The 12,079-nt window shown below is 39.3% G+C and overlaps 1 protein-coding gene across 1 annotated transcript in view; it reads left to right on the plus strand.

Annotated features, from left to right (window-relative positions):
* Positions 1-12,079, plus strand: part of LOC103465674 (plasma membrane calcium-transporting ATPase 1-like) — a 38,492-nt gene that overhangs the window by 21,312 nt on the left and 5,101 nt on the right. The window contains exons 5-13 of the mRNA XM_017305140.1: positions 1,523-1,681; positions 2,625-2,839; positions 3,366-3,608; positions 5,392-5,633; positions 5,711-5,948; positions 7,394-7,573; positions 7,716-7,803; positions 9,003-9,109; positions 9,223-9,414. Coding sequence (XP_017160629.1) covers positions 1,523-1,681; positions 2,625-2,839; positions 3,366-3,608; positions 5,392-5,633; positions 5,711-5,948; positions 7,394-7,573; positions 7,716-7,803; positions 9,003-9,109; positions 9,223-9,414 — 1,664 coding nt within the window. The remainder of the gene's footprint in view (positions 1-1,522; positions 1,682-2,624; positions 2,840-3,365; positions 3,609-5,391; positions 5,634-5,710; positions 5,949-7,393; positions 7,574-7,715; positions 7,804-9,002; positions 9,110-9,222; positions 9,415-12,079) is intronic.

Consider the following 12,079-nt stretch of genomic DNA (forward strand, 5'->3'; position numbering starts at 1 on the left):
AGCAGCAGGTGCTCCTGACTCTGTTGATGGTGATTAGGAGCAAGAAGATTATCGGCATTAAGCTCGGCAGCTGCTTTCTTCTCCTCCCTGCTGCTGGTGCCTTCTTGTCCACTAATAACCTCATTACAAAAATGGGATCAGCTCGGTCACACACACGCTCACATAGACACAGACACCCCAGCAGATACCCCCACCTTGGTGACACAAAGCAGTACTGGTTAACTCTGCKGGTGTTTCTGCTTGTGTTGGGAACTGGAAACGATGTCCTGTGGTTAGGGACTTAGTGACTTAGATCTTCAACCTGACTTGTTGTTACAGGTCAGGTTGAAGATCTGCTGTGACTTAGCTCATCACAACAAGCTAACACTGGGATTASCACACGTTGCCATGATAACCTGCACTCTGGACAGCTATTGTCTATAATGGTGTCRCCCCAAAAGTATTTATTTATATTATTTATTGTTAGAGAACAGGCACAGCAAAYTTGGAAGGAGTCGTCTTGACTGGCTGTTTGAAGCAGCCAATCAGAAGTCAGAAGCTGAAGCTGATCCCACCCACTGAAGCTCACTGTTTAAATGAATTCATACACAGGATGAAGTCATTTATTAAATCATGAAATAATTATATACATTTTTGAAATATGAAATCAGTATGTTTAATTGAGGCACATATAATTAATTCTATATTTAATTAATGATTTCTGCATTTATTTAAACTTTTAATGAATTAACAACACTTTTAAATAGGTATTTCATARATTAGTTATTTATTGTAATTTGGCACTCTTTACTCTCCAGCCATACAARGGGAGGCTTAATTAGAGGAGCTGCACCATACATAATGGATTGTGAAAAGCTTCCACAGATATTAATACAATGCATATATCTAGTTGACRCTCAACCACCAGGACTTTTCCTTATAACCCCTCCAACAAAAAACCTCGGTTTCCACTCATCTGTGGTCTGCACAAGTCTAAAGAGCTTACACATAAATACACCAAGTTTTTTTCTGTTGTGTTGAAAGCCTATAAAACTAATGGTGCATTCAATGCCAAGTGGGACATTTGAGCTTTTTCTATAACCTAGTGCAGGGGAAGGCTTTAAACGCGACTTAGATATTGCTTGCCTGGGTTCCCTGGACAAGAGATGTGGTTTTTGATCAGCATTGGCCGACTGAATTTCTTTAGCGTAAAACAAGGAAAAAGCTCCAAGATGGTTATGATTTCAGTGACAGGTGTTGCTCATGKGATTCAGTTTGTTTTGTGTGAAACCAGCTTCCAACAACTGTTGTCTCATGATCTTAAGTCTGATTTTAGTTGCTTTTGAAGTCAAGACAGATGTTGGCATTTTAAGTTTTCTTTTCAAAGATGCATCTCTGGAAATTGTTCTTTATTTGTCATGTTTTGAGTTGCGTTTTTTTTCCCAGTAAAACTGGAAATTATTAGGGTTTTGCTACATTTTTAAAGCGTGTCTTTAAAGCTGAATGAGTTCTTCAWTTTGGAGGCTTTACTGACTTCTTCTATTAYCCCATGTAGAGAAAAACAAGGACAGAGCTACTGTTGAGATGCAACCACTCAAYGAAGATGGAGAACCAGAGAAGAAGAAGAAGGTTCTTCCAAAAAAGGAGAAATCTGTCCTTCAGGGGAAGCTGACCAAACTGGCCGTCCAGATCGGCAGAGCAGGTACAAACAGGGGACTGGTATTCAGTTTGTWACTGGGACTATTATACCACTAGAAGCCACAATGATCTAGGATCTTACATAATGAAAAAAAATTATGGTTAAGCTAAATGTAAAATTGACACGTTTTAAAATGTTGGAATGTTTGTATTCATATGGATCTTTGTGGGTCGGTTATGTACGGAAACCCTGACAGCCAAGGGAAAAAACTTCTTTTGTTTATGTCCTGGATGGCAAGAGGGAAGAATAATTTGTCATGCCATTTCCATCTCATCCAAACAGAAAAAGAAGAAAAGTTTTTTTTTCCCCAAAGTCATCTTTTTCTTTTTCTCTTTGTTGGGTGAGAAGAGTTTTTGTCTACTTACCCTTTAACACTTAAGTGAAAAAAAAGAAACTTAATACATGTTCTGTTTCTTGGATGAGATTTAAAAAAGACTTACAAAAATCACACAATTTTTTATTTTTTTTATTTTATTTTTTTACTTTTCAGAATTTGAGCTAGAGAGAAAAACCAAGGCTAAAAAATATATTTTTCTTTTTCACTCTGTTGGTTGCTTGGTGGAGAAATTAAGGAACTATGCTGTTAAAGTGAGAAGTACTTGATATAAAAACACAATTGATCAAATTTTGAACATCACAATTTTTCTATCCTCTCCTTCAAGAGAAAAAATATTTGACAAAAATCCCACAAAATTTCACAATATTCGTGTCTTTTTTACTTCTGTTATTTTTGAAGTCGAGAGAAAAAGAACGTTTAGTCAGACTTAAAAAATGTGTCAACAGCCTTGTGTTTCAAGGCTTCCATAGTTCTGTTGAAAGTTATGCTGAATGAGATACATAACTCATCTACAAAGTCTCAGCCAAAGAACTTAAAGGCGTTTTAACCATCACTCATTGCAATCCATTTGCTTTTATTTTTCCTGTTRTTTTCCTCTCCTGTTCTCAGGTCTGTTGATGTCGGCCCTCACCGTCATCATCCTAATCACTCGCTTCCTGATCGATACCTTCTGGATTCAGGGCCTTCCCTGGTTGCAAGAGTGCGTTTCCATCTATGTGCAGTTCATGGTCAAGTTCTTCATCATCGGCGTGACTGTGCTKGTGGTGGCTGTGCCTGAGGGTCTCCCCCTGGCCGTCACCATTTCCCTAGCGTATTCGGTCAAGGTCAGTTTTGCAATGTCTGTCAGCTTCACGTCTGTCTGCATACAAAGAGATTCCAATGTCATGACTCATCTGAGTATGATTTGTGTCAGTAACTGCAAGCTGGTATTGTAGGAGCTTGTAAAAATGTTTATAACTCTGTTTCTAATTTTGTCATTTTACAACCATAAACCTTAATGCATTGCATCTTCATAAGTTTTTAATCCTCAGGTGTCATTAGCTCCTCCAGRTCCAAGTCTTTGCAACCTCCCACCAACTGYTAATAAAAGCACRATGCTGCCACTGCCATGTTTTGCCATGAGGATGGTCAGCTTAGGGTGACAGACATTGTTACAAACAGTGTAGACTGTAGACCAAAAAGTGCAATTTTGCTTTTATCTGACCAGAACATGTTATAATACATTTTGCTTCATTCCTAATGCCTTATTCACACAGCAAGATTTTAAAATTGTGGCTGCTGGAGAGTGTGAAGTATGGATTTAGGAATCTGAATYCAGTAACGCTGCTCTCTGTGTTATTTGTGTGTCAGAAAATGATGAAAGACAATAACTTGGTCCGCCACCTCGATGCCTGTGAGACAATGGGGAACGCCACAGCCATCTGCTCAGACAAGACGGGGACGCTGACCATGAACCGCATGACGGTGGTGCAGGCCTACATCGCAGGGAGACACTATACAAAAGTCCCAGAGCCGGATCTCATCCCAACCAAGATACTGGATCTGCTCATCCTGGGCATCGGGGTCAACTGCGCCTACACCACCAAGATTATGGTAAGCTTTAAAAATAGCTGCTCATTCAGGAAGCTGTGGGTTAAGTATTTAGCACACTGCCACAGTAAGCTCAGGACTCATCAAATCACAGTCTGCAGGATGCACTTGACAGACTGAAGCAGAAAAGCGGGTTTGGTTGTAGCCAGGAGTTTAGGAAGCAATGACATTTTTTTTTTTCTGGTCAGCAGATTTCTGCTTGGCTGTTACAGAATGTTGCTTTTCTTTTCTTTTCTTTTCTTTTCTTTTCTTTTCTTTTCTTTTCTTTTCTTTTCTTTTCTTTTCTTTTCTTTTCTTTTCTTTTCCTTTCTTTTCTTACATCTGACATTTCTAGCACAGCTTTAAAGTGCATCGATTCCACACCTTTTCTATACTACTTGGAATCTCTGATATGTCAATTTTTCTATTACCTTTTCACCCCACAGTCGTTGTGCAAACACACACAGAGTTTTACAGATCAGGACCTAAAACAAAAAGATCTTTACCAATTGTTGAGTAATTTAGATCTAAAGTTTTAAACAAAATTTACATGACTGATTTTTATTTAAAAAAAGATGAATGCAAGATGTAAATGCTGTGTATTAAAATCTTAGTATACCTCATAATTACCAGCTTATCGAATAACTTAAATAGTCTTTTTCTGCATGTCTTTATTATGCCATTCTGTCATTATGGTGACATTTTCTGATACCATCATTACATTTGGAGACATCTCTCTCGTCACAGATCTCCTAAGGTCCAAAGACAGCCGTTAAGTTGGGAGGAGGTCTGGACCTTGAAGAGACTATTGCATTGCCATTGCCTTTCCAATCATTCTYTTATGGATTTGTTGATTTGTTTAGGATCATTGGCTTGTTAATGATGTTGTCTGGGCAAGCACCAGTTGTTGAACAAGTTTCTTCATATTTAGCTTTAGAATACTTTGGTATACAGAGAAGTTTATGTTGTCCAAGTCTAACAATTGTACATTTTCTGGCTGAGCATCTAGGTTCCGTTGTTGACTTATGTCTATTTTGGTAAACCTAAGTTGCTATTAAATGGGTTGCTGATATGCTGATATGTCATTTTTGCACTGCTGAATCCATAAATGACATACATTTTTATCAATCAGGTTTTTATTCTAATTTRCTTTAGAGAAATCTGATCTTCTGACTAAACTGATGACATTTTTATGACATTATCAGTTCATTTCTGTTAATATTAATATTTCTCACGCAGAAAAAGTTTTAGGAGAAAACTTTTTTTTTTCTCACAGAATGTATTAATTAGATGTCACAAACTTGGATTTGGGTAAATTGAATAATAAACACTGATAAGGGTAAGTACATGTGAATTGAACATTACGTCTTCATTGTGTAAAATTCTCTCTCTTTTCTGTCCTGATGKAATCTCTCCTCCTGCTCATGTCTCATTGATCAGATTCTCAGGAAACYGATTCCAGATTTGAGAACAAGTCAAGCATTTGATGCTCATGTTGCTCCATAGTTCAGAAAGTTGACCTGATTGAGCAAAACCAATGTGATTTTTGGATTCAGCTCACCAACATGACCCTAAAACAGTTGAAAAACCACAGACAATTTTTTTGCCTGTTGACCAGTGGAATTGCATGTTCTAAGTCCATGGTTATTTCACAAATAAGGATAAAATTCTCTACCAAAGATTCTTCTTTATAGAGGCCAATGGAAAAAGAAAAATATAAAAGCTATTCAGCACTTTTTGAAGTTGCACCACTTTAAKCTACTGCTAATCATGCGATGTAGCWAAATTTTCTTYTTCCTTCCCACAGCCTCCGGAGAGAGAGGGTGGGCTGCCTCGCCAAGTAGGAAACAAAACCGAATGTGCCTTACTGGGACTCAGTCTAGACTTGAACCGAGACTACCAGAGCGTTCGAAATGAAATCCCAGAGGAGAAGCTGTTCAAGGTTTACACGTTCAACTCCGTGAGGAAATCCATGAGCACCGTGTTGAAGACCTTTGACGGCAGCTACCGAATGTTCAGTAAAGGAGCCGCTGAGATCTTGCTTAAGAAGTAGGTCCACTGCCTCTGCCTACTCAGTTCTGCACTCGTAGTCATACTCTGATCACGTGTACTGCATCTGGTTCCAGGTGCAGTAAAATCTTGACGGCCAGTGGAGAGGCCAAGATCTTCAAACCCAAGGATCGAGACCAACTAGTGAAAAATGTGATTGAGTCGATGGCATCAGAGGGGCTACGGACGATCTGTCTTGCCTACAGAGACTTCTCTATCGCTGATGGAGAGCCTGATTGGGACAACGAGGCGGAGATCCTCACTAGACTGACATGCATCGCTGTGGTTGGCATTGAAGACCCTGTACGACCTGAGGTTTGTCATCTTCCTTGGTAAACGGCTACAACTTCCAAGAGCTTTCTAAGGGTACATTCACAAAGTGGGTAAACGTGACCCAAAGTAGCTTTTCTTGCGAACTRTATCCGACTTTTTCATGTCAGTCTGAACGGTCAATTTTGTACTATATATGGGAGAGACTCAAAGCAGAAAAAAAATCTGCTTTGAGCCTCTCCCATATATAGTACAAAATATCTGACTGTTTTCAAAGTGTTTRCAGTCAGAACATGTCRCATTTTATCCAACTTTTATGTCACTGATGCCTTAAGCCAGACTCAGTACATCCGGATGTAAAAAATGGTTGAAAATTATGATTATGAACTTATGAAGGAAGTCTATGTCAGTGAAGGACATCGCATCACAATCACATCACTCTTCATTCTGATTGCACATCCAAACAGACCTCTCCACAGACGCTGCATTGACTGCTCCACAAAATACCATCACTATTAGATGTGCTTTTATTTATTTTTTATTAGCTTCCTCCRTCTTGCTACGATCTTGTGTTGATACTAACGGCTCCCTTTGATGAATAAACTCTAAAACTATCCATAAACGACTCCATCCATTATGAATTCTGTAAACAGTGCTGCTGTGTGACGTCAGCATTCTTCCTTTTGCGTATGCGGGTGGAATGGGGCCTGTAAATTGAGGTTGCATTTAATTAGGTACAGAGCCCCCTAGGGGACCTGTTTTGCTTTTGCATTTTGCACATAGGTCTGTGATGCATTTCTATCTTGAAGAAAACGATATAAAACTTCAGATATTTCACMAACGAGACATTAACATACATGGAAAAACCTCATGAAATCTTTATGTTAAAGCAGAAAGTACGGTGGCCACTGTAAGAAAGATCTTCAGTATTAAATTAYGCCTCATGAACTGATCAGTACATTATTGCGAGGGAACGCGAAAGAAACAATTTTCCCCATCTCCCGTAAGAGGTTCTGTAATTAGTAGTCTGAACGACCAAAAAAAAAAAATCAGATTTTAGCAAAAACTTGGAATTGAGCATCAAGACTTGTTCTGGGAAGTGGGGAATTTTTTAAGCAAAATTGTGCTTCCACATTTTGAACCAGTGCAAGGCAGTTAGAAGAGAACCGCAATAATCCAACTGGGAGGTTTTAAAAGCATGCATTACTGATTGCACATCACGTCTAGAAAGGTGTTAACGTGATCTGATGGGAACAAAAGACTTTCACATGAGGGGTCAGAGTGGAGCATTTCGRGGGAACTGATAGAACATTTGGGACTGAATAAAATCACTTTGGTTGACATTRTAATAAATGTTGAGGAGGCAACTATGGAACTACTGTCATTTCATAGTGGAGCAGTTCAACAACTGGTGTCTATCTGCATGCGGTGCAGATAGACTCCCCTCCGGGTTGACCCTCTGTGCATCTGTTCTTTGTTGTTCACCTAAGGTACCAGAAGCTATCAGAAAGTGCCAGAGGGCTGGGATCACTGTCCGCATGGTGACTGGAGACAATATCAACACTGCTAGAGCCATCGCCAGCAAATGTGGCATTTTRCAACCTGGAGACGACTTCCTGTGCATAGAGGGGAAAGAGTTCAACCAGCGGATCCGCAACGAGTCGGGCGAGGTCAGACAAATGACAGCGGAAAAGGCTTGAAGCAAAGAAGTGTGAAAATCTAATTCTGCCCCTGCCTGTGTACGTCACGTCGTTTTCTGTGGTGACTGCTTGCAAATCAGATCAAAGATTTTTCTCTCCTTCGTCTCGTCAGATCGAGCAGGAGCGTATCGATAAGATTTGGCCCAAATTGAGAGTCCTTGCCCGGTCATCCCCAATGGACAAACACACTCTGGTTAAAGGTCAGTGAAGTATAAATCAATCCAGAAATAATGGGGTGGCAGGTTTACTCACTTAGACAGTGCTGTGAAAGGTATTCCACCACACTCGGGTGGTTTCAACTGCTTTCAAGGGTTTACAGCAACTAGCAAGGAGGTTGTTCACATTCCTGTGGAGGAATTTTAACCGGCTTTCCAAAGCAACCTTGTTCTTATTCAGCCACATTGGAGAGTTCAGAGCATGGTCTGCCTGCCAGAGGCTCTAAATCAGATTTTAACCTTCATTTTGTACTTTTTCAGCCATTCAGAGTTGCATTCTGGTGCCCTGAGAGGTTTTGCACTGTAGTGATAAGATTTTCTTTCACAATGTTCTTGTAAAGAGCAGAATTTGTCTTTATCAGTTTCAGCAGGTTATTGATGGGACCTTCCAAAAACTTATCAGTATTACTTTTTCAGAATTCCTCAAGCTCTATCAAGATGTTACTTTAGTAAATGTGAGATGGGCCCTCTGTGAGGTTTTTTTATTTCCTATTTTGGTCAGCATTGGTTTTTGACTTTAGCCTTTATCATGTTCTCAGAAAGGTTTCATGTAGTCATTTTCTTGAATCTTCAGGTCATACACAAATCACGAAGAAGAAGAGGATAAGGAGTAGTTGGAGTATGATGTTGCAGCATTGCATGTGTGAACAAACTTATTCATGTGTGACTTTAATTGCGTYTCTTATWTAGCAGAAACAAAGCACTTGTGTATTTTTGACATTAGCGGAACAAATAGTTTTGCCCACAGCTCCTCTTTTTCTCTTCAACTGTCACACCTCGTAAACAGCACCAGTGGGTTCATTTCAGAAAAACACCATACCAACAGTAAAATGTGGTGGTGGAAGTGTAATGATCTGGAGGTATTAAATGGAACAATGAATTCTGCTGTCAACCAAAACTTCCTGAAGGAGAACGACCGGCCATCTGTTTGGGACCTTAAGCTGAAGTAAACTTGGGTTCTGCAGCAAGACAAAGACCTAAAACACAAGTCCTTCTTTACATGGGTGAAGAAAAACAAAATGAAGGTGTAAGAAGGCTGTTCATGCTGCCGGGAAACCCTGCAGTGTGGCTGGATTAGAACAGTTCTGTAAAGATAAGTGGGTAAAATTGACAAAAAGTGGGCTGGAAACAACTCRATAGYGTCATTGTTCTTTCACCTGTGCGATCTCTTTTTTGTTTTAAAGGTATCATTGACAGCACAGTGCTGGAGCAGAGGCAGGTTGTCGCAGTAACAGGAGATGGCACAAACGATGGCCCCGCCCTCAAGAAAGCAGATGTCGGCTTTGCTATGGTACAGCGTTTTACATTCCTGAACAATGTGCACCTGTTAGCATTTCCGGGGGATTTATATTCATGAACACTTCAAACGTGTCCTGGCCCTAACGCTCAGCTGCCGATCTACAGGGCATCGCAGGGACCGACGTAGCAAAGGAGGCGTCCGACATCATCCTGACAGACGACAACTTCTCCAGCATCGTCAAGGCCGTCATGTGGGGCCGAAACGTGTACGACAGCATTTCCAAGTTCCTGCAATTCCAACTCACGGTCAATGTGGTTGCTGTCACCGTGGCCATCACCGGAGCCTGCATTACCCAGGTCAGACATACACAACATAACACACTTTCAGAATATTGACATGTATTAACATAGCATAACATTTTCATTGGGGAACTTTTGGCAAAATCGATAGACACGTTTCACAGATGTTATATCTAGAACTTGCTATACTAGATATAGCTGTAAAAAATGTTTTTTTTTAATTTCTTGAAATTGTTACAAATACGTAAACAYTTCCATTTTTATGTCATCACAATGATGCATTTTAATAATGGTTCAGTTTTCCCTTTGGTTACTTCAGGATTCTGTACAATATATCTAAGATGCTATGAAAATTACATTTCCTAACTTGATTTAATCCATCCTCGTGTCGTTGTCTCAAAAAATATACACAGAATAATCAAGAACTAAACAGTTCATCCAGGGCTTAAAGAGCTCCGGCCGGATTTCCGGCTTTTGACCAAACGGTCCGCCTCAACTAAACTAGTCTCCGGGCTTAAAGAGCTCCGTCTACAAAGATGTCTGCCAATCAGAATTCTAGCTCCCGTGTTCTTGACCAGTGACTGTAAAACGCTTTGTAGAAAARAAGCGCAGGCGTTCAGTTCGGCGATTAAATCAAATGCTATATGAAAGAAGGTGGAGTTGCCTCACCCGGTAAAGAAACACTTTTACTTGAGAAAGGAATTAAAAACAAGTGGCGCTGGGCATGGCTAGGGGAAAGGGGACAAGACGGGAAGCTGGCGGAAAGTTTTACAACAGGGGGCGCTGGGATTCTTTTGGGGGGCGTTTGGTCGAAGGTAAACTTTACACCTTACAATCACAACAATACCAGTTTAGACTTTGAGCAACTTGCTAAAACTGTATTTCGTAGCATTAATTTTATAGCGTTAACACCGGAGCTGTATGTGGTCCGGTATGAAACGCGGGTGATAGAACAACGGTACCACAGCACTTTTAAATTTCAATAATCAGAATGCAGAAATTGTTTCCGTTGTTTTAAAAGGTTTATGTCAGTCTGCCTTTTCCCCATCGATACGCTTCCCGACCGCCCTGCACCTAAGGGGCTTAAAAAAAAGAAAAAAGACGCGCACATTGTGCAAAACTCTGAAACAGGAGAAGCGGGACATAAAACGGAGCGACGAACTAGATGTGAATTATGGCATAAAAACAGAGAATCCGATGCTGAACAGTGAAAAATCAGCACATGATGTGAAACACATGATGATTAGGCAGCGCAGCAGGTGATGAGTGAAGATTACTGAGCGTCAATAAACGATCAAATAAATCTAGCAACAGGAAAGAAACTAAAGTGGACATAGCAATAAACCAAGAGAGGATAATACTAATCAAAGGAAACTAAATGGAAATGAATGAAGAACAAAATGCAAGAATAAACTAAGAAACCAAAGTAAATACAGAGGAATAAACTGGTATGGCAAGACCTTTCAAGCTACTTAATACAGATATGACTGTATGGCAAGAATAAACAGACACTATTTCCAGATAAAAGGTAAAATAATATTGTTGAAATGTCATGCGTTTGTTGAGACCACATCTAGTACTGAGAATAAATATATCTTACAGACCATAACAGTAAATAACTTATCACTTATTTATGTTTTTAATTAGATTTGATATATTTATTTCTTCAATATTATTTTTCATGTCAGTGTTAATGTCATGAGTCTGATGACTCCATGACACTTTCAATTTGACTCATTAGGACTTGATTAAGAACCACATTTGTTCTTTGTAATCTCTGTCCAGTAAAACTATTAATCTATAAATAAATAGACAGGTTTATATAAAGATATAATCCATGATTCTGTCTCATATTTGTATGGCATTAAAAGGATCTGGAACTTTTGTTTTTCCACTGAAAGCTCTGGTTTGCACAATAAATGCCATGTGGGTGAAGTTTTATGGATGATACTCTGATGTCCCATTCTCCTGAAGGCAGCACAGAGCTGCACCCACAGAAACACTGAAGAGAAGAAGAGTTATACAGTTCTATCCATGTTTTAATGTTGCAGAGCTCAGTCGTTATAGATCAAATAGATCAAAGTTTAAACTGGCATGTTGTTCATCTTTTATCTGGTCATTTTGTGGCATATTTAACAGCTAGAAAATGGAAAAGAATAAGAATATTTTTTCCACTCTGATTGGCTGCTGTTAGGCCTACCAATTTTAACTTGAATGTTCATTGCATTTTCTTAGACGCCTGTGAAAATAATTTCTATTCCCATGACTTTTTTATTCTCTGGGAAATTACCTTGATGATAAATACAGAAACGAGCATAAAAATCAAAACATCTACAATAGTGACAGTAATATTAATAATAAAATAATAGTCAGTGCAAAGTAGCCTACAAATTCTTTGTTGGGGGCGATGAGGGACCTGGATAAAGGCTAGAGGGGCGCTGGCCTGAAAAAGGTTGAGAAACACTGATTTAGTTGGTAATGTTGCATGTTCTAAATTACTTGCAAAGACATTGACTAAAAGGACTCTTATTTAATGCTGATTGATATTTGCCTGTAAGGCAAACCTGTAGGGCACAGACATTTTACATTTTGTTTCGAGTTGAAATGTACTGAAGTCTTATTTAAGTTTGAGTGTTTAGCTTGTTAATTGTATTGTTAGAAGCAATGGTTTGTACTATTCAGACACTTTTTATTAAACTGTGGCAACAGCAACGGCATAGTT

Source organism: Poecilia reticulata, linkage group LG6, assembly GCF_000633615.1.
Source record: "Poecilia reticulata strain Guanapo linkage group LG6, Guppy_female_1.0+MT, whole genome shotgun sequence".
Lineage (NCBI taxonomy): Eukaryota > Metazoa > Chordata > Actinopteri > Cyprinodontiformes > Poeciliidae > Poecilia > Poecilia reticulata.